General features: G+C 46.1%; 1 protein-coding gene across 1 annotated transcript; it reads right to left on the reverse strand.

The window, feature by feature from the left end:
* Positions 1-304: 304 nt before the first annotated feature.
* MRPL4 (mitochondrial ribosomal protein L4) lies at positions 305-22,190 on the reverse strand. The gene is made up of 9 exons (XM_063123104.1): positions 22,097-22,190; positions 20,059-20,143; positions 18,199-18,367; positions 16,641-16,692; positions 12,708-12,825; positions 9,420-9,526; positions 3,168-3,277; positions 1,996-2,066; positions 305-588 (listed from the first exon to the last, which is right to left on the reverse strand). Exons 1-9 carry the CDS (start codon positions 22,142-22,144, stop codon positions 443-445), a joined length of 906 nt encoding a protein of 301 aa, XP_062979174.1. The 5' UTR covers positions 22,145-22,190; the 3' UTR covers positions 305-442.
* Between the last annotated feature and the right edge of the window lie 788 nt (positions 22,191-22,978).

Consider the following 22,978-nt stretch of genomic DNA (forward strand, 5'->3'; position numbering starts at 1 on the left):
TGGGCCAGGTCACTTGAAGGATTATCTCCTCCCATTCATACCTGCCCAGACCCTAATATCATCTTCAGTGGTGCTTCACCGGGAGCTTCTATCAAAGGAAGTGAGATAGGTGGCTACTAAGAACAGGGCCTTTTCTGCTGTGGCACCCTGGTGGTGGAATGAGCTCCGCAGAGAGGCTCACCTGGCACCTACACTGTGGTCTTTTAAAGCACCAATTGAAAACCTTCCTATTTTCCCAGGCATTTGTCTTTCAGTTTTTGTTGTTGTAAATCTATTACTCTATGTTAAATCTTTACACTGCTGCTAGGTTTCTGACAGTCAAGTTATCTTTAATTGAATATTGGAAAAACATGACACTTCTTTGGGTGGACGGAGTGGGAGGCAACACATAGCTCGCAGCTGCCACTATGCAGAGCTGTTCAGTCCATCTTTGCCACAAAGGCTACGGGAAGTCACTGTAGGGCAACCGGAGAGAGTAGAGCGAGCTGTATCGTGAGTCATGCCACAGCAGTTTCTTTTCCAGGAACGAGACGGTATCCAGGGTGAGCACGAGTGTCTCATACTTCAGCATGCTGTGCACATTCAGACCTGTGGATGAAAGGACAGACACGGGGTCAAGCCAAACTGACAAGGCAATCTGGACTTGTAGACAAAGGGCAACAACAGCACGTTTTCCAACACGTTCCCATGGCAAGTGGGATGCTAAACAGGGAGGCCTGATGCCAAGTGTAGTGCAGAAGGCAGAAAGGGTGGGAGTGGTCCAGCCTTAGGAACAGAGGAAGCAGCCTTTATCCCAAGTCAGACCCTTGGCCCAGCTAGCCAAGTACTGTCAACACTGACTGGCAGCTGCTCTCCAAGTCTCAGGCAGAATTCATTCCTAGAGCTACCTGGAGAAGCCGGGGATCAGTTCCCCCACTCCTGCAGGCGAAAGTAGGTAATACCGAGGGGTGGACCAGGACCAGGATGTTCCCTTCATCATTCTTGAGATGGGAATTGCTCCACTGCTTGGAAAGCTTGAGAAGGGGATGTAAAATTTCTGGGAATTTTGAAGCCATGAGAAAAACACGTTTTTTCCTGGGGAAGGGGGGGGGGGACACGGAAATTTTCAAAAAACTTGAATTTCCCCCCAATATTAGCACTTTTTACAGATTGAAAGTCACTTTGTTACTTTAGGAACATAAACTGTAATCATGTACACGTTGGTTTGGCATAAAATTATTACATTTGGTATATTAAAAGTACAGCATATTTAAACAATTATTACAAATTGAATATACTTTTTTACATTTTTACTTTTTTTTTTTTAATAACAAATGGAACTACAAGCTCCTGAACTGTAAGGAACCTCTTTGATTTTGCCAGTTTATGAGAAGCAGGCAAAAAACGATTAAAAAAACGCAGAGGAAACCATCAACGTTAGTAATAAAGAAAATTATGTATGTCTCCGCTAGTCTTCCACAGTGTCAAGCAGACATAAAGCATTCATTCCCATAAAAAGAAACGAGAAAAGATTCAATGAATATGCATGAAATCTAATCAGATTTGTTTTCTGAGCTATAGCTTTCACTATCAGTTTCAGTCTCTGCTTCCATGGCAGTGCTGCCCCCTAGAGGCAGAAATGCATCTTGCTCTTGCATCTGAGAGTTGTACTCTCAGTTTGCAACCTAGGACTTGCTTGTCCTCGGTGCACAGAAATTGTAATAATCTGATACTGCACAAAGTTTTTAAAAATCATTTGGATCAGTAAATATTTGAACACCTTGTCTTAAACATTCTATTCAGCATGCTAAAATAAAACATTCCATAATCCATTTTTTCTTCATAATTTTCAATTTTTCGGGGACGACGACAAAAAAAAGGCTTGGGGGAAAATGGGGGTGGGTGGGTGATTCCCCACCCCCCTCCAAAATTTTCTGGTTTTTTCCCAGGCCTTCACATCTCTACCCTCAGCATGCAGGAAGTCACCCCACCCACCCTCCCTTACCCTTCATTCACCTATGACTGGCAGGACTGTGATGGTTTTAAGGCCACTTGCTGCAGACTTGATGTTCTCAGGTATCTCATTCCTAGAAGCCAGAAAAAAGGGGGGGAGAGGGAATTAGGGATCTTTTGCAGGATGAAGTCCTGGGTGCAGAATACTAGCCATTACCCTCCATTTGGGTTGGATGGTGTGCAGTGACGATGGAGACCCCGTGTACCAGGTGCTCCAGCTCTCTCCCATCCCTAGTGGTGCCTGCAGTAGAGAGGCAGCACTTAGGACCCACGCCACATTTCATTAGTAAAGGGACTCAAGTTTTTTTAAGAAGAACCAGCTTAGATTTAGAAACCTCACCAAGGGTGTGAGGGTTCTCAAGAGCTGGCCGTGTTATTCCTTGGCAACAAGGCAGCAAAGGGACTTGCGGCACCTTAACAGAGTAACTGTAGACAACAGCCTGCTTTGTCACATACACAAGAGCTTATTCCATGACAGATTTGTTCAACTTTAGCACTGCAGGACTCTGTTGTTCCAGGATGAAGAGGACTTGCACGAACACTACTAAGCGAAGAGGGCTCTGCACCTACCCCAATAGGCACACAAATAAAACCAGGGTCAGCAAATGCCCGTCAGGCTTCAGGACCATTCACCAATTCAATGCCAAGTGCATAAGGCAATTGTGCCCCAGCCATAAAGGGTCAGACTGATTTTTGTACACCTATACAAGAAGCAGAAATCTTTCAAAGCAACTCTGGGGCATTTAAGCCTAAAAGTACCTCAAAATACTCCCCCCCCCCAAATGGATTAAGTCATAAAATACATGGTGAAAATGTGGACCATTTTGGGAAGAAACATATCCTAACACAGGAAAGGTAACATCTGATGTGGTTTGAGCCTGTCCCAGCCAAATCACACACCTTCAAAGCTCCTCTGCAAATACCCACAGTTTCGGTCATAAGGCAAGGGGCTGAAGGCAATCCCATTTCTCTTGTATACATTAACCAACAGACGCCTTGCACATGGGCTGGAAGGTTTGTACCTTATGACCCAGACCAGTGATTTTCTAACTTCCCACTCTGAATGAACCCTCTCTGTCTCAACTTGTCTGCTATGGATATAAAAGGCATTGCAGCACTTGCCACATTCTTGGGCATGCAGGGAGATCCCCAACCAGACGCTGACGCAAACTCACACATCCACAATCAGCACTGACGCTCCCCAGTGCCTGTAGCGGGCCAGATCCATAAGATACTGGGGGTCTGAGGTCGGTATCTCTAGAGAGTCTACGATGTGGAGATCATCCTGCAGGAGGAGGAAACAAACAGAGATGCAACAGAATGATCCACTCCACAGAAGCCAGGGGGGCCTGTTCATTTGGCTACTTCCCCGTTGACACCCAAGACCACCTACTTGCAGCAATGTGACTCTTTCCTTTTAAATCTCTGCTCAGTTTCCTTGGGTGTGCCAGCAATAGCCCAGTGGCGAAGCACATGTTTTGTGTAGAGAGAGTCCCAGGTTCGCTCTGGAAAGAACCACTGCCTGATGTCCTTGGGAATCAATGCTAATCACAGAGACAATGCACGCACACAACAACCAACCCATGATGATCAAATTGTGGGTCGTTTGGGAATGCGTAGAAGTGAGCCAGCTGGCTCCTGACCATCCACCTACTTCCGCTGGAATACCCCCAGGTTGTTCTCCAGGATGTGCAAAAACAGAACTCTGGGTTGCTGAGGAAGAAACAACTCTGGGTTTTAACCCAGGGCTTGATCTGCACTTCCAGAACTCTGCTGCTGCACTATTGCAGCCAGGGGCGTTTGAAACGCAAGCAGGTTTTAAATAGGGGCGTGCACGGACCCCCCCAATCTGCTTCGTGGCCCGATCTGGAAAATACGGATCGGGCCTGATCCTCTTCGCGCCGCTCCGCCCGTCTCCCGCTCCACTCTGCGGAGCGAGATCTGGCTTCACTGCCGTCACTATATGGACGGCGGTGGCAGCGCCGGCGCAAGAGAAACCACCCACCCACCCCGCCCCCTTACTTTCCTCCGTCGCCAGCTTCAATTGAGGCCCCGGTTGAAGCCAGAAGAGGCCTCGGCCTTCACTTCCAGCTTCAACCAGGGCCTCAATTGACGCCGGCGACGGAGGAAGGTAAGCGTCCCTCCTCCCTGCTCCCTTACCTGGCGCTGGCGCCGTTGCATGGATGGCAGCGCCAGCGGCGCCAGGTAGGCCAGGCCCCCGCCCCGGCCCCCTTACCTTCCTCTATCGCGGGCTTCAATTGAGGCCCCGGTTGAAGCCGGAAGAGGCCTCGGCCTTCACTTCCGGCTTCAACCGGGGCCTCAATTGAAGCCGGCGACGGAGGAAGGTAAGCGTCCCTCCTCCCTTACCTGGTGGTGCCGCCGTCGCATGGATGGCGGCGCCGGCAGCGCCAGATTAGTCCCCCTCCCCCCCACTTACCTTCAGGTGAAGCTCCGGATTGAGGCGATCCTCTTCGCCTCGATCCGCAGCCCCCCTGACTCTCTTCGCCTCCGCCTTAAGGGTATGCGAAGCCCCCCGCTCCACTCCTGCTTCTCCGGTTCGAGGAGAAGCGGAGCACATCCCTAGTTTTAAATATAAAGAAAAGCAAAAGAGGGGAAGAGGTCATAAGCCGCCCTGCCAGAATTGTGACGTGCAACCCACAATTAAGCACCTCCATACACGTACTCTGGATTTTAGGAAAGCTGATTTTAATAAACTCAGAACTATAATAAGTAAGGGAGCCTAATGAGAAAAGGAGTGCAGGATGGGTGGGAGTATTTAAAAAATGAAATTTTAAAGGCACAGTTACAAACAATTCCAACAAGGAGAAAAGATAGAAGACAACAGAGGAAACCAATTTGAAGGATATAACTTGTTCAAAAAGAACAGAAGAAATAGAAAGGGAGGTGGAGTTGCACTATATGTTAAAAATACCTATCCATGCACAGAAATACAGGCGGATGAGACTGGGAGCCCCGTCGAGAGCGTCTGGATTAAAATAAATGGGGCTAGGAATAAAAAGAATATGATAATCGGGGTCTACTACCGACCACCCAATCAAGGAGAAGACAAGGACGAAACTTTTGAGAAACAAATTGCCAGTGTTTCAAGGAAGTGTGATGTAGTAGTGATGGGGGACTTCAATTACCCTGATATCTGTTGGGAGACCATTACTGCCAAAAGCGGCCCTTCCCAGAAATTCCTGACATGTATGGGTGATAACTTTCTCCTACAGAAACTAGAAAGTCAGCAATCCTTGACTTGTTATTGACCAATAGGGATGACTTAGTGGATAAAGTGGCAGTTACGGGAACTCTGGGGGAAAGTGACCACGTCATACTTGAATTCTTGATTATGAAGGAGACAAAAGTCGAGCGTAGCCATACACGTACTCTGGATTTTAGGAAAGCTGATTTTAATAAACTCAGAACTATAATAAGTAAGGTCCCGTGGCAAGGGAGCCTAATGAGAAAAGGAGTGCAGGATGGGTGGGAGTATTTAAAAAATGAAATTTTAAAGGCACAGTTACAAACAATTCCAACAAGGAGAAAAGATAGAAGACAACAGAGGAAACCAATGTGGCTCCACAAAAAGCTTAGAGATGACCTGAAAACAAAAAAGGATACATATAGGAAGTGGAAGGAAGGCCAGGCTACAAAAGAAGAGTACAGACAAGTGGCGCAGAAGTGCCGAAATGGCGTCAGGAAGGCTAAAGCTGTGAATGAGCTGAGATTAGCGAGGGATGCTAAAAGCAATAAAAAGGCTTTCTTCAGATACGTGAGTAGTAAAAGACAGAGGAAAGTAATGGTGGTTCAACTGCTTAATGAGGATGGCAAATTGATAACAGACGACAAAGAAAAGGCTGAAATGCTCAATTCCTACTTTGCCTCAGTCTTCTCCCATAAGCGGGTCTATGACCCCCCTGGAAAAAGTGAAGCAGAAGTTGAGGGGGCAGGATTGCAGTTTGAGATTGATAAACAAATGGTCAAAGAACACCTAATTTCCTTGAATGAGTTTAAATCTCCAGGGCCCAATGAACTGCATCCTAGAGTAATGAAGGAGCTAGCAGAAGAACTCTCAGAACCTTTGTCTATTATCTTTGCAAAATCATGGAAGACGGGTGAGGTGCCGGACGACTGGAGGTGGGCTAACGTTGTCCCTATCTTCAAAAAGGGCAAAAAGGAGGAACCTGGGAACTACAGACCAGTCAGTCTGACATCCATCCCTGGGAAAATTCTGGAGCAGATTATAAAGAAGTCAATCTGTAAACACCTTGAAATCAATGCAGTGATTACTAGAAGCCAACATGGATTTGTCAGGAACAAATCCTGTCAGACTAATTTGATCTCATTTTTTGATAGGATAACCTCCCTTGTGGACTGTGGGAATGCTGTGGATGTCATATATCTTGACTTCAGCAAAGCTTTTGACAAAGTACCACATGACATTCTGATTAACAAACTAGCTAAAAGTGGGCTAGATGGAACAACTATTAGGTGGATCCACAGCTGGCTACAGAATCGGACTCAAAGAGTACTTATCAATGGAACCTTCTCAAACTGGGGAGAGGCAACGAGTGGGGTGCCGCAGGGCTCAGTCCTGGGCTCAGTGCTCTTCAACATTTTTATTAATGATTTGGACGAGGAGGTGCAGGGAACGCTGATCAAATTTGCAGATGACACCAAATTGGGTGGGATAGCTAATACCCTGGAAGACAGAAACAAACTTCAAAGTGATCTTGATAGGCTGGAGCGCTGGGCTGAAAACAACAGAATTAAATTTAATAGGGATAAATGCCAAGTTCTACATTTAGGGAATAGAAACCAAAGGCACAGTTACAAGATGGGGTACACTTGGCTCAGCAATACTACAAACGAGAAGGATCTTGGAATTGTTGTAGATCACAAGCTGAATATGAGCCAACAGTGCGATATGGCTGCAAGAAAGGCAAATGCTATTTTGGGCTGCATTAATAGAAGTATAGCTTCCAAATCACGTGAGGTACTGGTTCCTCTCTATTCGGCCCTGGTTAGGCCTCATCTAGAGTATTGCGTCCAGTTCTGGGCTACACAATTCAAGAAGGACGCAGACAAGCTGGAGCGTGTTCCGAAGAGGGCAACCAGGATGATCAGAGGTCTAGAAACAAAGCCCTATGAAGAGAGACTGAAAGAACTGGGCATGTTTAGCCTGGAGAAGAGAAGATTGAGGGGAGACATGATAGCACTCTTCAAATACTTAAAAGGTTGTCACACAGAGGAGGGCCAAGATCTCTTCTCAATCCTCCCAGAGTGCAGGACACGGAATAACAGGCTCAAGTTAAAAGAAGCCAGATTCCAGCTGGACATCAGGAAAAACTTCCTGACTGTTAGAGCAGTGCGACGATGGAATCAGTTACCTAGGGAGGTTGTGGGCGCTCCCACACTAGAGTCATTCAAGAGGCAGCTGGACAACCATCTGTCAGGGATGCTTTAGGGTGGATTCCTGCATTGAGCAGGGGGTTGGACTCGATGGCCTTGTAGGCCCCTTCCAACTCTGCTATTCTATGATTCTATGATTTGAATTAGCAGCAGCTATCTTTGTCAATCCCGAGTAACAGCACAGCTGGGCTAGTGTGAGGAAGGCATGCATCAAACCAACCCCCTCAGTTTCGTGCCCTTTAGGTGAGTTGGATTACAAATCCAATCATGTCCAGCCAACATGGGCACTGGTTGGAGAAATCTACACTAAACTGTGTAAACTATTAGCAACCCTAGCCAAAGATGTTTCTACAGAGATTAATCGTGCAATCCTATGCAAGTTTAAACAGCTGTATGGGGAATGCACAGTTATAGGACTTTTTTTACTGTCTAAACATGCATAGGATTGCACCCTTAAAAGCTGAATCAAGTCCACACATCAACAAAGCATCAAAAGGGGTTGCATGACTCCCATTTTCCAGGGAGAGTGCTGAAACAATTCCTCACAGCCGAGAGGGACAGGAGATCCACTGACTCCAGCAACAGCGGCAGAGACTTCTGTGCAGTAAATGTGTTTTCCTACAACCTCCACCCAGACTGTCAAACAACTGGCCTTTTAAGTTGTCTGGCACCCTCCTTCATCCCACGTTTTGCTCTACCTCCCTTTGCTGCCCCTCCCCCACTTCTAGTCCCCTGGTCTGACTACTCTCTGGCCCTTTGCCTCTTTAACCAGGCCTTCATGTATTTTCCCCAAACACAAACACACGTTACATTGTGAAACCTCCAATTCCACATACAAATCTCACAATCACCACTTTCTTGCTTGCTTCCTGGAAACTTACCCACGATACAGGCTTTATTTGGAATTGTAACATTTAAAATTGCAAAGAGCGATGGCATAATAGCAGAAGTGGAAGTTGGCCCTGGTACAGGGATACAGAGCCACGAAGGGAACAAGAGCTTTGCAGGCGCAGCCTGCAAGCCCTCCCAGAAGTACCGTAAGCAGTACCTTCCCCCTTTTAAAGAATTAAACAAACAAGTAGAAGTCAAGATTTTCCAATTCAGGATTCTGTAAGGCAGCCTTCCCAACCTGACACCCTCCGGGTGCATGGGATTCCAATTCCCATCATCCCCAACCAGGCACCCTGCAGGCGTGAAGGACTGCAACTCTCATCATCCCCAACCAGGCACCCTCCAGGCATGGGGGACTGCAACTGCCATCATGCCCAACCAGGCACCCTCCAGGTGTGTGGGACTGCAACTCCCATCATCCCCAACCAGGCACCCTCCAGGCATGGGGGACTGCAACTCCTATGAGTGGTATGGAGAACTATGAGGGCTGACTGAACTAGGCTTTGTGTAGCCTGAAGAGAAGACGGGGTGGACACAGCAACGGTCTACAAATACTGAGGGGCTGCCATGCAAGAGAGGTCAAAGCCATGTTCTCTGCTGGCTCCCAGAGGGCAGGACTAGTGGATCTCATGGACTTAAGTTACAGAAGGGGAGATTTCGGTTGAATGTTAGGAGAAATGTCTTAACAGTACGAGCAGCTTGACAATGGAACTAATTAGCTGGTGGTGGTGAGGGCTCCCCTTCCTAGAGCTCTTCTGCTGGGGATGCTCTGCTTCAAGGTTTTCTGCCCTGAACAGGGGCTTTGCCTACGAGCACCCACCCACCCACAGCTCTATGATTCTAAGAAAACGTCCACGTTCTCTCAGCTTCAGGTCCCCAAATGGACGGGGCTGTTGCAAGGTTTACTGTGATCACATACACAGAGTGATTTGAACACCAAAACCGCTGCATAAACGCCAAGAATCATTATTGCGGCTAGACCGTAAATGGAGCCTCCACATGCGGAGACCGGTTCCCAAGCTTTGCCAAACCAGCCACGAGTCGATGCTGCGAGGAGCGGAAGCTCACCCAAGACTCTGGTCAGAACCGCCTGCATTCGCACAGAGACGCAGCTGCCGTACCTGTGTCAGTTTGGTTGTCAGGGCCACCTTGAGGCCCAGGATCCGAATTTTCATGGGGAGCATGTAGAAGTAGCTAGTGGGGCCACGGGGGCCGTGGGCCACGCCACCTAGGAGGGAGAGAGGAACAGAACGGAACATTGGTACTTACCGAGAGGGTTCCTTCTGGGTTGGTGTGCGGAAGGCATCCCACAATGGGTTAACTCCCCCTATCGCCCAGGAAAAGCAGGGACTCACGTGACTGAGTTTTAAGCCCTCTATTGGTCTGAAGCTCCTCCTAGCCAGTTCCGTCCATGACTAAAGCTCAGAAATTGAGAAAGGAAGCATCTCTTTGTATCATAGATAAGGAAGAACCACAGAGGAACAGATAACTTATTAGTAAGTACTTAGAAATCAATCTGAGAGTACAAACTTTGAGGATCCTTAGGAAAAGGTCTGGCCGGCTAAATGCAGAGACAAGTGGCCTGATAGACTCGGTGGTGTTTCAGGGTGTGGTTGGGATGCCTTCCGCACACCAACCCAGAAGGAACCTTCTCGGTAAGTACCAATGTTCCGTTCTCCAGGTTGGTGTGAGGGATATGCAATGGGATATGCAAAAGCTAAAAAACCCTTATCTGGGTGGGAAAATCTTAAGCCGAGTCTATTGTAGTCCTACAACCTGCTGGAGGACTCTCCTGCCAAAGGAGGCATCCGCTGAGGCATATGTGTCTATTTTGTAATGTCTTATGAAGGAATTAGGACTTGTCCAGGTGGCCGCCTTGCAGATTTCTGCCAGAGGGGCATTAGTACTTAAGGCAGCTGATGTGGCTGCTGCTCTAGTGGAGTGAGCTGTGACTCCTAATGGCTTGGGGAGGCATGAGGCCTCATAGGCCGAAAAAATACATGCTTTTAACCACCTAGCTAGGGTAGATCTGGTAACCTTCTTGGAGGAATTGGGAAAGGAATTGGGAAAAGGTACCTCTCTGGTGGTTGGCTTGGGTTCTGGAAACATCGCTGCCCCTCTAGATAAAGATTGCTGTTTGTCGGGTTGTACTGGCTCACTAGCTAGAGAGACAATTGCTTTGGACAATAAAGGTAAAAAATCCTCTTTGTTAAAGAATCGATCAGCCGAGATATGGTCTGTAATTTCTATGTCTGACCATCCACCCACCTCTCCTTCTGAAAAGAACTCCTGCAGTGACATTATGGAGGAATCACTGTCATGGTGGGGCTCAGCCAAGGGGGTCTTGGATTTGTTAGAGCAACCTTTGGCTATGGAGTGTGGGTCTGGAGAGTCGTCCCCAGAGCCTGCTGATGAGTGCAGACTATGGGAAGAATTGGGCTGTTTTGACCTGAAAGCCTTATTTTTGTTTTTTGTTTTATCATTGTTTTTATTTTTGTTTTCTAATTGTGGAGGAGGAGAGGAGGAAGACTCAGAAGTGTGCAAGCCTCTGGTGCGTTTTGCAGAACGGCTTGATCTCAAGGTTTGCTTGTCTAACAAATGGTCAGACAGATTATCCAGTACTGCCTTAGTGATCTGTGCTAAAACAGATTTATCTATTTGAGCCACGCTTAGGATAGGCGTTGGGGCTATCTCATTATTCTGTGGCTGAGCAATGGAGGAGGTGGAAGGAGGAGGGGCTTCCCTTTGCAAGTTGGAATCAAAACTGCAACTCAAAATGGCCGCCCGCTTTGTTTGGCGGGAAACATCCACGTGGGGGAGAAAGAATGGATTTGATCTCACCCTTGATGCTGTTGGAGCATCCAGCTGCTCCGTTGCTTCCTCCTCTTGTTCTGAGTGGAGAGGGTGGCGTGCTGAGCCCCCGACTCCCTCAGTCTCAGCCGCATCTTTTGAGGCCGGGATCGCACCGTTCCTGGTGTGTAAGAGACTCAGCGAGGGGCCTTGGCCTCCGGGCTGGTGATCTCTTTGATCCTCTGCGGCTGGAAGACTCAGTAGGCAGCCTAAGCCGGCAAACTGGTTATCTCCTTGACCTTTCTGGCAGGTCATCCTTTTGTCTGCTGATGGCTTCCTGAGAGTCGTTGTTTTCTTTTTCTTTTGAGGCTTCGAAATGGTTTTCTTTGCCGGAGGGGTCATAGAGAATGATAGGCAAGCAGCAGAGAAAAAGAAGCAGAAAAGGGTTTTTGTTTGTTTGTTTGTTTTTGGTAAGAGAAGAAAGTCAAAGAGGTAAGAAGTTTAAAAAGTGTTAGAAATAGAGATAAGTATAGGCTTGAGATAGGAGGAGATGAGAAGTAGCTCTGTCCTGGGCGAAAAGCAGGGACGAACTGGCTAGGAGGAGCTTCAGACCAATAGAGGGCTTAAAACTCAGTCATGTGAGTCCCTGCTTTTCCTGGGCGATAGGGGGAGTTAACCCATTGTGGGATGCCTTCCTCACACCAACCTGGAGAAAGAGAAGTCAAAGGGACGTCAGCTGGAACAAGCGTTTATTTATTTGCAATAAATAATGCGGCATACATGATCTTTCTCCTCTCCATTTTTATACTCAAAACAACCCCTTGTGGTAGTTTAGGCTGAATGAGTGACTGGTCCAAAGTCACCCAGTGAGCTTCATGGCCAACTGGGGACTATTACCTGGGTCTCCAGAGTCTCCTAGTCCAACACTCTAACTACTACACCACACTGTTATCTTGGCTGCATACTGGATTATGCATTCAAAGCCCTAAACGGTTTGGGGCCAGGTTACTAGAAGGAACGCCTCCTTCCATACGTGCCTGCCCGGACCTTAAGATCACCCACAGGGGTCCTTCTCCGTGAGCCCCTGCCAAAGGAAGTGAGGCAGGTGGCTACTAGGAGGAGGGCCTTCTCCGCTGTGGAACGAGCTCCCCAGAGAAGTTCGTTTGGCGCCTACATTGTTTTCCTTCCATCGCCAGTTGAAGACCTTTTTATTTTCTCAATATTTTAACACCTAATTTCACTTAAATTTGAACTTTCCTGTTTTAATCTCATATTTTAACCTATATCAATTTTTGCTGTGTGGTTTTATCCCGGTCGTGCTTTTTATATTGTATTTTGTATTTGTGTTTTTAAATTGTTCGTTGTTTTTATGCTCTTCATGGTTTTAATTTTTGTGAACCGCCCCGAGAGCTTTGGCTATTGGGCGGTATAAAAATGTAATAAATATAATAAATAAATAAGATCAGTGACTGGGTTCTGTTGAAAGAAAACTCATAGCAACACTTAAAGTTCCTGCACCCTGAAACACAAAATGTGCCACAGATGTCCTCAAGGCTTATGAAATTAACATACCACTCCACTTTAAAAAGCAGGAAGAGTCAAGAGAGCAAAGCACTCACCGCCACGCCACAAAGGTGACCGGGTGCTGCCATGTCGGGCCCGTCCGCTGCCCTTCTGCATCCAGGGCTTCTTGCCTCCGCCACGCACCTCTGCGCGCGTCTTTGTCTTGGCATAACTCTGAAACATCAGGTTACGTCAGAACAACATGTGCCAAGCACAAATTCAACGAGCTTCACAGACTTTACCTCAGGAATCCTTACAAAACAACTCAATATTATTATCCCTAGATTGTGAGGGTGGGGCTGAAGCTGAATGACTTGGCTAATGAAATTCATGGCTGAGGTAAAATTTGAGCCACCAGAGGCTTCCCGGGGCACACAAACTGACTCAGGGTATTGACTTCTCTACTCTTCGGAGAGCAAGTACTCTTCTTACAGTCGTGTGAAAAAGAAAATACACCCTCTTGGAATTGTATGATTTTACATATCAGGACATAATAACAATCATCTGTTCCTTAGCAGGTCTAAAAATTAGGTAAATACAACCTCAGATGAACAACAACACATGACATATTACACCGTGTCATGATTTATTTAACAGAAATAAAGCCAAAATGGAGAAGCCATGTGTGAAAAAGTAAGTACACCTTATGATTCAATAGCTTGTAGAACCACCTTTAGCAGCAATAAGTTGAAGTAATCGTTTTCTGTATGACTTTATCAGTCTCTCACATCGTTGTGGGGGAATTTTGGCCCACTCTTCTTTACAACTTGGCTTCATTCATTGAGGTTTGAGGGCATTTGTTTATGCACAGCTGTCTTAAGGTTCCGACACAGCATTCCAATTGGGTTGAGGTCTGGACTTTGACTGGGCCATTGCAACACCTTGATTCTTTTCTTTTTCAGCCATTCTGTTGTAGATTTGCTGGTATGCTTGGGATCATTGTCCGGTTGCATGACCCAATTTCGGCCAAGCTTTAGCTGTCAGATAGATGGCCTCACATTTGACTCTAGAATATTTTGGTTTACAGAGGAGTTCATGGTCGACTCAATGACTGCAAGGTTCTCAGGTCCTGTGGCTGCAAAACAAGCCCAAATCATCATCCCTCCACCACCGTGCTTGACAATTGGTATGGGGTGTTTGTGCTGATATGCTGTGTTGGGTTTTCACCAAACGTGGCGCTGTGCATTATGGCCAAACTTCTCCACTTTGGTCTCGTCTGTCCAAAGGACATCATTACAGAAGTCTTGTGGTTTGTTCAGATGCAACTTTGCAAACCTAAGCTGTGCTGCCACGTTCTTTTTTAGAGAGAAGAGGCTTTCTCCTGGCAACCCTTGCAAACAAACCATACTTGTTCAGTCTTTTTCTAATTGTACTGCCATGAACTTTAACATTTAACATGCTCACTGAGGCCTACAGAGTCTGAGATGAAACTCTTGGGTTTTTTGCAATTTCTCAGCATTGCACGGTCTGACCTTGGGGTGATTTTGCTGGGACGTCCTCTCCTGGGAAGATTGGCAACTGTCTTGAATGTTTTCCACTTTTGAATCATCTTTCTCACTGTAGAATGATGGACTTTAAATTGTTTGGAAATGGCCTTATAACCCTTCCCAGATTGAAGGGCAGCAGCAATTGCTTCTCTAAGATCATTGCTGATGTCTTTCCTCCTTGGCATTGTGTTAACACACACCTGAATGCTCCAGACCAGCAAACTGAAAAAAACTTCGACTTTTATAGAGGTGGTCATACTTGCTGATGATCAATTAATCATGGGCATTTGATTAGCAGCACCTGCCTGCTACTTAGCATCTTAATTCCTATGGAAGCAGTAAGGGTGTACTTACTTATTCACACATGGCTTCTCCATTTTGGCTTTATTTCTGTTAAATAAATCATGACACGGTGTAATATGTCATGTGTTGTTGTTCATCTGAGGTTGTATTTACCTAATTTTTAGACCTGCTAAGGAACAGATGATTGTTATTATGTCCTGATATGTAAAATCATGCAATTCCAAGAGGGTGTACTTTCTTTTTCACACGACTGTGTATCAATGCCTTACCTTCCCATATGAAGTTTCTGTCCCAAAATTTCCCTGCAAGACTTCTACTAGACTGTTTTTTCCTCACATTGCCTACCTCCTTTCAACCTCATGTCAAAATCTGGAATTTCACCAGCCAGGATTAAGCGTACAGGCCCAAATCCCATTGATCTGCAAACTATACCTAATGTGGCATGCATTATTATACCACGCAATTTTCAAATTCTGCTCCCAGGACAAGGTCATGGAAACTGGGATCAGTATGTGCATTTCATGTGTGTGCATAATCTTCCGCTGAGATTCCCTTTCTAAGGAACCAGTAAAAAGTCTTTGTGTTTTTTAATCAAAAAGTAGGGAGTAGATGTGTATGGTTCAAGATAGTGTGTGTGTGTGTGTGTGTGTGCATGCAGGGGTGGGGCAGGGCAGTATAGGAGCAAAAAACCCTCCCTCCAAATCCCCTTTTATGCTGCTGCCTGCATTATTTCAAAACATCTCAACAGCCAGAAGCAGCAGCGTTTTTGCAGTTATGTCCTGGTAAGGACTGAAATTGTATTCATATTTCTAGCCCCCATGATTCCAAAGATCAGCACAACTACCTCAGTAGGAAATTTCAGCCAGCATTTCCAACACACTTGTAAGCACATATTTGCAGCCACATAAGGGCTAAAAAAAATTGCAGCTGAGATTCTCAGCAAGCTGAATTCTATACCCAGTACCACACGGCCGATATAGATTCATAGAAGAGTAAGAAGGTTTTTGGTATGGCTGCACCAGGATTATTTCCGATTCCAATGTCGTAGGCATTCAAGACAGGCCTCAGCACCCAGTGGCTATGAACCGCCATGTTAAATTTCCCACAATGCTTTGGAGTCTAACAAATCGCATGTTAGGAGGTAGTCATTTCAGGGCATACTGGGAAATTTAAATAGTGACCCCCTTCCCCCAGTGGCCTTTCCTGAAAGACCCCTCAAACCTGGAGCTAGTCTTGCATCAAATCCCCACAACCCACATAGTACACGTGCACAAGGCAGACTGGGGAAGATGGGTCTGGGGAGGAGAGATTTCCAGGGAAAGCAGCACACACACTGTAGGGAGGGAGCCTGACAATAGGGTTAGGCTGTGTGCGCATGCTGCAATTCCACAGCATCACTGAGTAAGTAGAATGTGATATTCGGTGCATAATACAGCTTCCTGAGAGACTTGTCCCTAAAAAAAGAAAACCCACCAAGTTTCTAGTCCGTATGGACATTAATTCAACATTCCCTAACCTGGTGACTTCCAGATGTGATGGACTACTACTCCCAGCATCCTCTAATCAGCATGGTTGGCTGGGAATAAATTAACTAAATAATTTTAGCAACTCCCAAAATTGTCCATGATATGCTGACAACCTCGTCTATTTCAACAAGGTTCAACTCTCTGCCACTGAGGCTGTGGGGGCACCTTCGGTTCTGCTGTCACTACTTATGAGTTCCATTTCATACTGAGACATGTATTGATTTCAATGACATATAGGTATGCCAGGGATAATCACCTGGAAAACATTGATTACAGCTTTGAAATGGCCAAGCTTGCCTAATATTGTATGTGCAATTGGCATCCATTCACTGTTACTAATGAACTTACGAAACAGATTTTTTTTCCCTGGAAAAATAAAGCACTGGAAAAATGTCCATGGGAAATTTCCCGCCCCAAGGTCACTGCTTGGCACAGAATGTGATTGTTTTTAATAGAAATTGTGCTTTATTTAGGGTGGGAGAAAAATACACTTTCCAAAATTTTCCAGGTCTGCACTAGAATTCTGCCCTGGGAATGTGGGCAGTTCCCTCCTTGTGGACGTCTCCTTCCGTGGCCTGGCTCAAAGGCCCATGGCCTGTCCCACTCTGACTAGGCAGCCCAGGCAATAGCCTGGTGCCTCCAAGACCATTGCGATCCATATCCTAATACTTACAATTCTCTTATAGTTTTTCTGCCAGATGGCCACCATGTGTAGAATATCAATGCTGAGGAAAAAACACACACCAATGATGTTCACTGTTTTTAACCTTTATAAACCACCCGGAGAGCTTCGGCTATGGCGCGGTATATAAACGTAATAAATAAATAAGCAACAGTTAGCAAGTGACTTGGGAAACGGACAACACAACATAAACTATTGAGAGAAAAAGAAATGGGGGTCAAAATGGTTTGGAATTTAAATGCAAAATTATTATATTGGTGGTGGAAACCTCCCCTTTATCTGAAGTAAACCAGGTCCTAGAGAGAAGGGAGGTTATTACAGGCCTGTTCTAGGGTATTTTTATTATTATTATTTATTGCATTTCAATACTTCATAGCCAAGGCTCTCAGGGCAGTTTACAAATATGAAAAACATTAGAATACAGTATACAAAGTTTTAAAACCATTTACATAACACACAAACAATATATATGAAGACAACATATATCTAAAAACAACTTCGAACAGTCAATCGTAACCATAGGACAGATCCAGGACCGCTTAAAATCTCATCATAAGCTACCAAATGCCTGAGAAAAGAGAGAGGTCCTTAACTGGTGCTGGAAAGAAAACCACTGTCGGTACAAGGTGGGCCTTGTTGGGTGGCTCCTTCCACAGATGCGGGGCCACCACTGAGAAGGCCCTCCCTTGTAGTCACCTTCTGAACATCCCTCAGAGGAGGAACCTGGAGAAGGACCTTAGATACTGAACATAATGTATGGTTAGGTACATGTCAGGTGAGGTGCGCCTTAAGATTCCAAGCCGTGTAGTCAAGAGGATTTCGGTTTGTACCCCCTAGAAACATGGCTCGTAAGAAATAACTGAGAAACTCAGACTTCTGTAAATGCAGCCAAATTTGAGGCATAGTTCAGTCTTCTTATGCCTATGGTCTAGCCTGGTCCCTAGGACTGCCAGGTGTTCACCAGCAGATGCCGCCTGTCATTTTTAAGAACTTCAAACTCCTGCATGACATGCCTTACCCCATTTTAACCCAAAACAACAGAAGCTCGGAGGATGGGAACAAGGGAGAAGGCCTTCTCAGTGGTATCCCCCGCTGAGGAATTAAGGAATGCTCTCCCCAGCGAGGCCCGCCTGGAGCCAGCATTGTCATCTTTTCAGCACAAAGTTAAGACTTTCCTCTACATCTTTGACAGCGTATGATAACATATTTAATGGGTCTTGGGATTTACTGTTGAATGTTTAAAATTATATTTATGTACACTGGCTTTATATAATGTTATCGTATTGTATTTTTAGGGTTTAATCTTTGCGAACTACCCAGAAAGCTTTGGCTATTGGACCATATAGAAACGCAATAAATGAAAATGAGATGCAAATCCCATCCCTTTTCTACCACCACTTTGCTTTCCCCTCGCCCTCCACTTATTGGTTCATTGAATGCTTCATGTAAGATGATGATGTACCTGTCATTTTTTCTGAACAGATTGCTTATTTCCAGCCATGTCTGCAATCACAGGGGCTTGGGGCAAGAGCAGAATTTCAGTCCTTACCGAGGCATTACTGCAAACATATCAGGATGCAGGTCCGTCAAGCCCACGCGACTGGCATCGTAACGTTTCAGGGACTCCACCCACGCCTGGACAGGTGTGAGGTGTTTGGGGATGGCAATGTCGCATTTCCGTAGAATGGGGTCACTGGAGACCACCTCAGGGGGGGTTTCTAAAAGGAAGCAAAAGAACTGGTGACGTTGGGGTAGGTCTCAGTTGGAATTATGTATAAAACTTGCAAGTACATAAAACTACCCGCCCATATTCATTTACACAAGGCCACATACAGAAGCATTTGAGTAATCTGTGGCACACTGACAACAAGAAACCACTTCTTCTCCGATTTATAAATGCTTTCTTTCTTGGAGAAACTGCTTCCTCACTACAAGTGGCTTAACAGGTATTTATTTAAAAAAAAAAACTGAACCCCAATCTCTTAAAAAGTCTATCTAGTAATCTATTAAAGTAAATCCAATAAAAGATCTTAAAGCAAGTCTGGAAAAATATTTAAATAACTAGTTCGTAGCATCAGATTTACTAGACATGAAGAAACATTTATTTCAAATATGATTTTACCTCTCAGACTGTGATTTTTCGGGCACCTTCTAGAATATGGGAGATAGTTATATAAGCTGGTATCAAGACCAGACTAATTTGGTCTTGCTCCAAAGGGGAAAAGCGCATTGCCAGCTGGGGGGAATTTGTAGGTCCATGAGGCAATACCCTGTGTGCCGTGGGGCCTGAGAGCACAGCCAGATGTGATGAACATCTGCTTCAATTGGCTGAAGGGATGTGTGAGCTATATTTGCATTTCTTTCTACATCCACTTATCACTTGTGGATAAGCAATAAACTGTCAATTTGTTGCTGCATCTGTGACTCTGTTTCATTTTGGCGATCCTTGAATCTGGTTTGGCTGGGACCCGAGTAAATCAAAACCCCAGACATGTAACAGTGGTGTTGTGGTTAGAGTGTCAAGCTAAAGGTGGGGTGACCAAGGTTCAAATCCCAACTCAGCCATGAAGCTCACTGAGTGACCTTGAGCTAGTCACTGTAACCTACCCTCCACCCCCAGGGTTGTTGTGAGGATATGAACTTGGGGAGGTGAAACCATGTACGCCTCCGTGAGCATCTTGGAGGAAAAGCGGGATATAAATTAGGGATATAAATTAGGGAACCGGAGAAGCAGGAGCGGAGCGGAGCAGCTTCGCCTACCCTAAAGGCGGAGGCGAAGAGGATTGGGGGGCCAGCGGAGCGGATCAAGGTGAAGGCAGATCCTTCGCCTCGATCCAGAGCTCCGCAAGAAAGGTAAGTGGGGTTTACCGGGCCCTGCTGCTGCCGCTGTCACCCATGCTGCGACAGCGGCAGGGCCCGGTACCCCCCCCCTCCTCTCCCTTACCTGAGTCCGTCCGCGGTCCCTCGGCTTCTTCAATTGAGCCGTGGGCTCAATTGAAGAAGCCGAGGGACCGTGGACGGACACAGGTAAGGCCCCCCTCCCCCTTGGTCCCTTACCGGGCTCTGCCACCGTTGCCGCACGGGCGGCGGCGGCGGGGCCTGGTAAACCCCCCTCCCTCCTCTCCCTTACCTGCGGTCCCTTACCTTACCTCCCCCTTGGTCTCTGCAGGTAAGGGAGAGGAGGGAGGGGGGCCTTACCTGGCGCCACTCCTCTCCACTGCGGAGCTCCGATTCGGAGCCAGAGCTCAGCGGCAAAGAGGAGCGGACTGTGGGCGGCGCGGAGCGGAGTGGGCCGATCCAAAATTTTCGGATTGGCCCGCGGGGTGGATCGGGGGGGGTCCGTGCACACCCCTAATATAAATACAATAAATAAACACATGAATGCTCTACAATCAGGAAAAGGACTTACCTCTTAGCGAAGTTGCATCCACCGCACTCGCTGAAATGCCAGAGTTGCCTACAAAACCTGACTGGTTTGACAACGTAGACAAAAGCTTGGGGCAGAAATGAAAATAGAAATGGAGTGAAACTGACGATCCCTTACAAACTGCATTTACACAAATAGACTAACGAATAGACAACTCCGCGAAACAATATCAGCTTGTTCTTCGTTACTGTTGCTTATGCCTAGACTATCATGCGCACACAGAATACCAACTTGCTACCACCTCCCTTACCTTTCAGGTCTCAGCTCAAACCCCAACTTTCCCTAGTCTTCAGTATGGACCCTCACAGGCAGTAAGCTCCTTGGGAAGGACCTGCTTTTCGGTTTATGTTGCTTTGCAAATTTAATTGATGACATATATTAAAAAAAATAATGAACTACAACATGCGTTTATGCTTTGGTATACACTTTTGCTCAGAATGTTAAGATCTTGCCTTAAATAGCTTTCCGTGGCATGCTTCAAGAACGTACCACCTTCCTCAGTTGTGAAAAGTTTGTCGTTCCCTCCGCCCTGCCCCAATGTTTTCAGACCTTTGAGAATGCTTTAGACCAGCCTGTCCCAAACCTGACAGCCTCCACATAGGTTGGACTACAATCCCATCGTCATATGCCAGGGTTTAGGGAACCATGTATTACACTACATCTGGAGGGCACCAGGTTGGGGAAGGTGTCTTAAGATGCAGAGCTCTGACTCATCCAACTTAGGGCTGAAGTGGATTGACAAGATAGGGTGGTGATGGCTACTAACTTAGAAAAAGAACTGAACAAAAAACTCATGGAAAACAGGTCTATAAGCAGATAGTAGCTACACCAACTAAATGAAGCCTCCATATACGGAGACATGTACCTTGAAGTACCAGGTGCTGCAAATAAACACAGGGGATGGCCAACCTTTGATGCTCTACTACTTCCAGGGGCCTCTGGCCGGCTGCTGGTGAAAGCAAATTGCTGCACTACAGAGAGCATTGGTCTGATTTAACACAGCAATTTCTTCTACTCTTACTAACAAAACAGGCACCTCTATGGCAGCAGTCTGTCATGACAAGAGCAGAGGTACGTGCATTTCCTATGGAAACTTTAGTGCTATCCAATAAACTAGATTCTTCCGCTCTCATGTCACATAAATGTTTTTGTATTTATGATATATTTTAATCTTTGCAAACCACTTAGACATATATTTTAATATGCTAAGCAGTATATAAATTTATTAAATAAGCAAATGAAAAATCATGACTAAATATAGTATTTTGATGTTAACCATAAATATTATGATTAAAGTAGCAGCAGTATTTTCATGTTAAACAGATTTTATTGGCTCCGTTATTGTTCTTCCCACCGTCAATAAAGTCTTACATTGTGACACAATCACTGACTGTGAATAATAATAATAATTCAATCAGTAGCTTCAGGCCAGGCAAAAGAGAGTACTTCTTCACAGGACCCATACTGAACTTATGCAACCTGCTTGCAGTTGTCAGATGTGGGGGGGGGGGGGGAATCAATGCTAGTGTCAGTGGCTTTGGAAGATTAAGGGCATGTTTTATTTATTTATTTATTTATTACATTTTTATACCGCCCAATAGTCGAAGCTCTCTGGGCGGTTCACAAAAATTAAAACCATTATAAAACAACCAACAGGTTAAAAGCACAAATACAAAATACAGTATAAAAAGCACAACCAGGATAAAACCACGCAGCAAAATAGATAATAGGGAAACCTTGGTGCCCGGCTTGTGGGTTCCCAAAGATTCTCTGGATTAGCCACTGTGGACGAGGCAGCCTCTGAGTTCGCTGCAGCCGGGGTCTTTGTTATGATGCATTAGCTCCTCCTTGCCCAGATGTGTCGGACTACAACTCCCATAATCCCCCGTGGCTGAGGGAGCATGGGAGTTGTAGTCTGACACATCTGGAGGGCGCCCGGTTGGGCAAGGCTGCACTAGACTTCTCCTGCCCTTTTCGGCCTCTCCCTCCGCCCCTCGCCCTTCCCCGACATCGCCCTCACCCGCGAAGCAGCTCCCCGACTCCACGACGGAACCCCGAGCCGGATCATCGCACCAGCAGCTGCCCTCGCCTTGCCGGATTGCAAGCACAATACATGCGCACTAAGGAGTAATACAACTTCCGGCCCCGGCTGATGACATCAGGCGCTAAAAGGGCTTTCTTCACCTGTGCGCGCCGATTTTATTTTAAAAAAAAAAGCAGCGAAGAGTTATAGTCAGTCGCATTCTTTATTGCCACTTCCGAACTAACATCGGTTTGGCTTACCATTCTAGCTCCCAATACGAGGTGTGTACAGGGCTCTCAACATAAAGGAGTCAAGGGATAGAGCGGCCCCCATATCGAAACACGGAGCTAAGAAAATAGATAGAATCTCGGCTGTACAAAAAAAAAAAACTACATCCAATGCGGTGTTCGACTTTTTGCCGGAAGTTTGAGGTTCGTAATGCATTTCTATCTCTACAATGCCAGATGAACGAGAGGCGTTACGAAGAGACCGGGGGCGGGGCCTAATTCTAAGTAGGCACAACCCACGAGAACGGCTAGAGAGGACCGGAAAGTGACGAGGAAATTGGCGGGAGGACTTAAAATGAGCGCTTGAGTGGAGGAGGAGGAAGGGGGGGTTGTCAATGAAACCCCACCCATTACTGATTCATTTGCATTTGAGCTGCTGGGACTCAGTGTGACGTCAGTGGCTCGATCAGCCCTCCCTATCCTGGCGCTTTCCAGATGCGTTGGTCTAGAACTCCCATCATCCTCAGCCAACATTAATTTGGGGGTGATGTGTGTTGTAGTCAAACACATCTGGAAATTGAGGAAATTGAAGAAGTGTTAGACTGTACCATTGGGGAGACTTGAGTTCAAATCCTCATTCAGCATGAAGTTC

Source organism: Elgaria multicarinata, chromosome 3 (assembly GCF_023053635.1).
Source record: "Elgaria multicarinata webbii isolate HBS135686 ecotype San Diego chromosome 3, rElgMul1.1.pri, whole genome shotgun sequence".
NCBI lineage: Eukaryota > Metazoa > Chordata > Lepidosauria > Squamata > Anguidae > Elgaria > Elgaria multicarinata.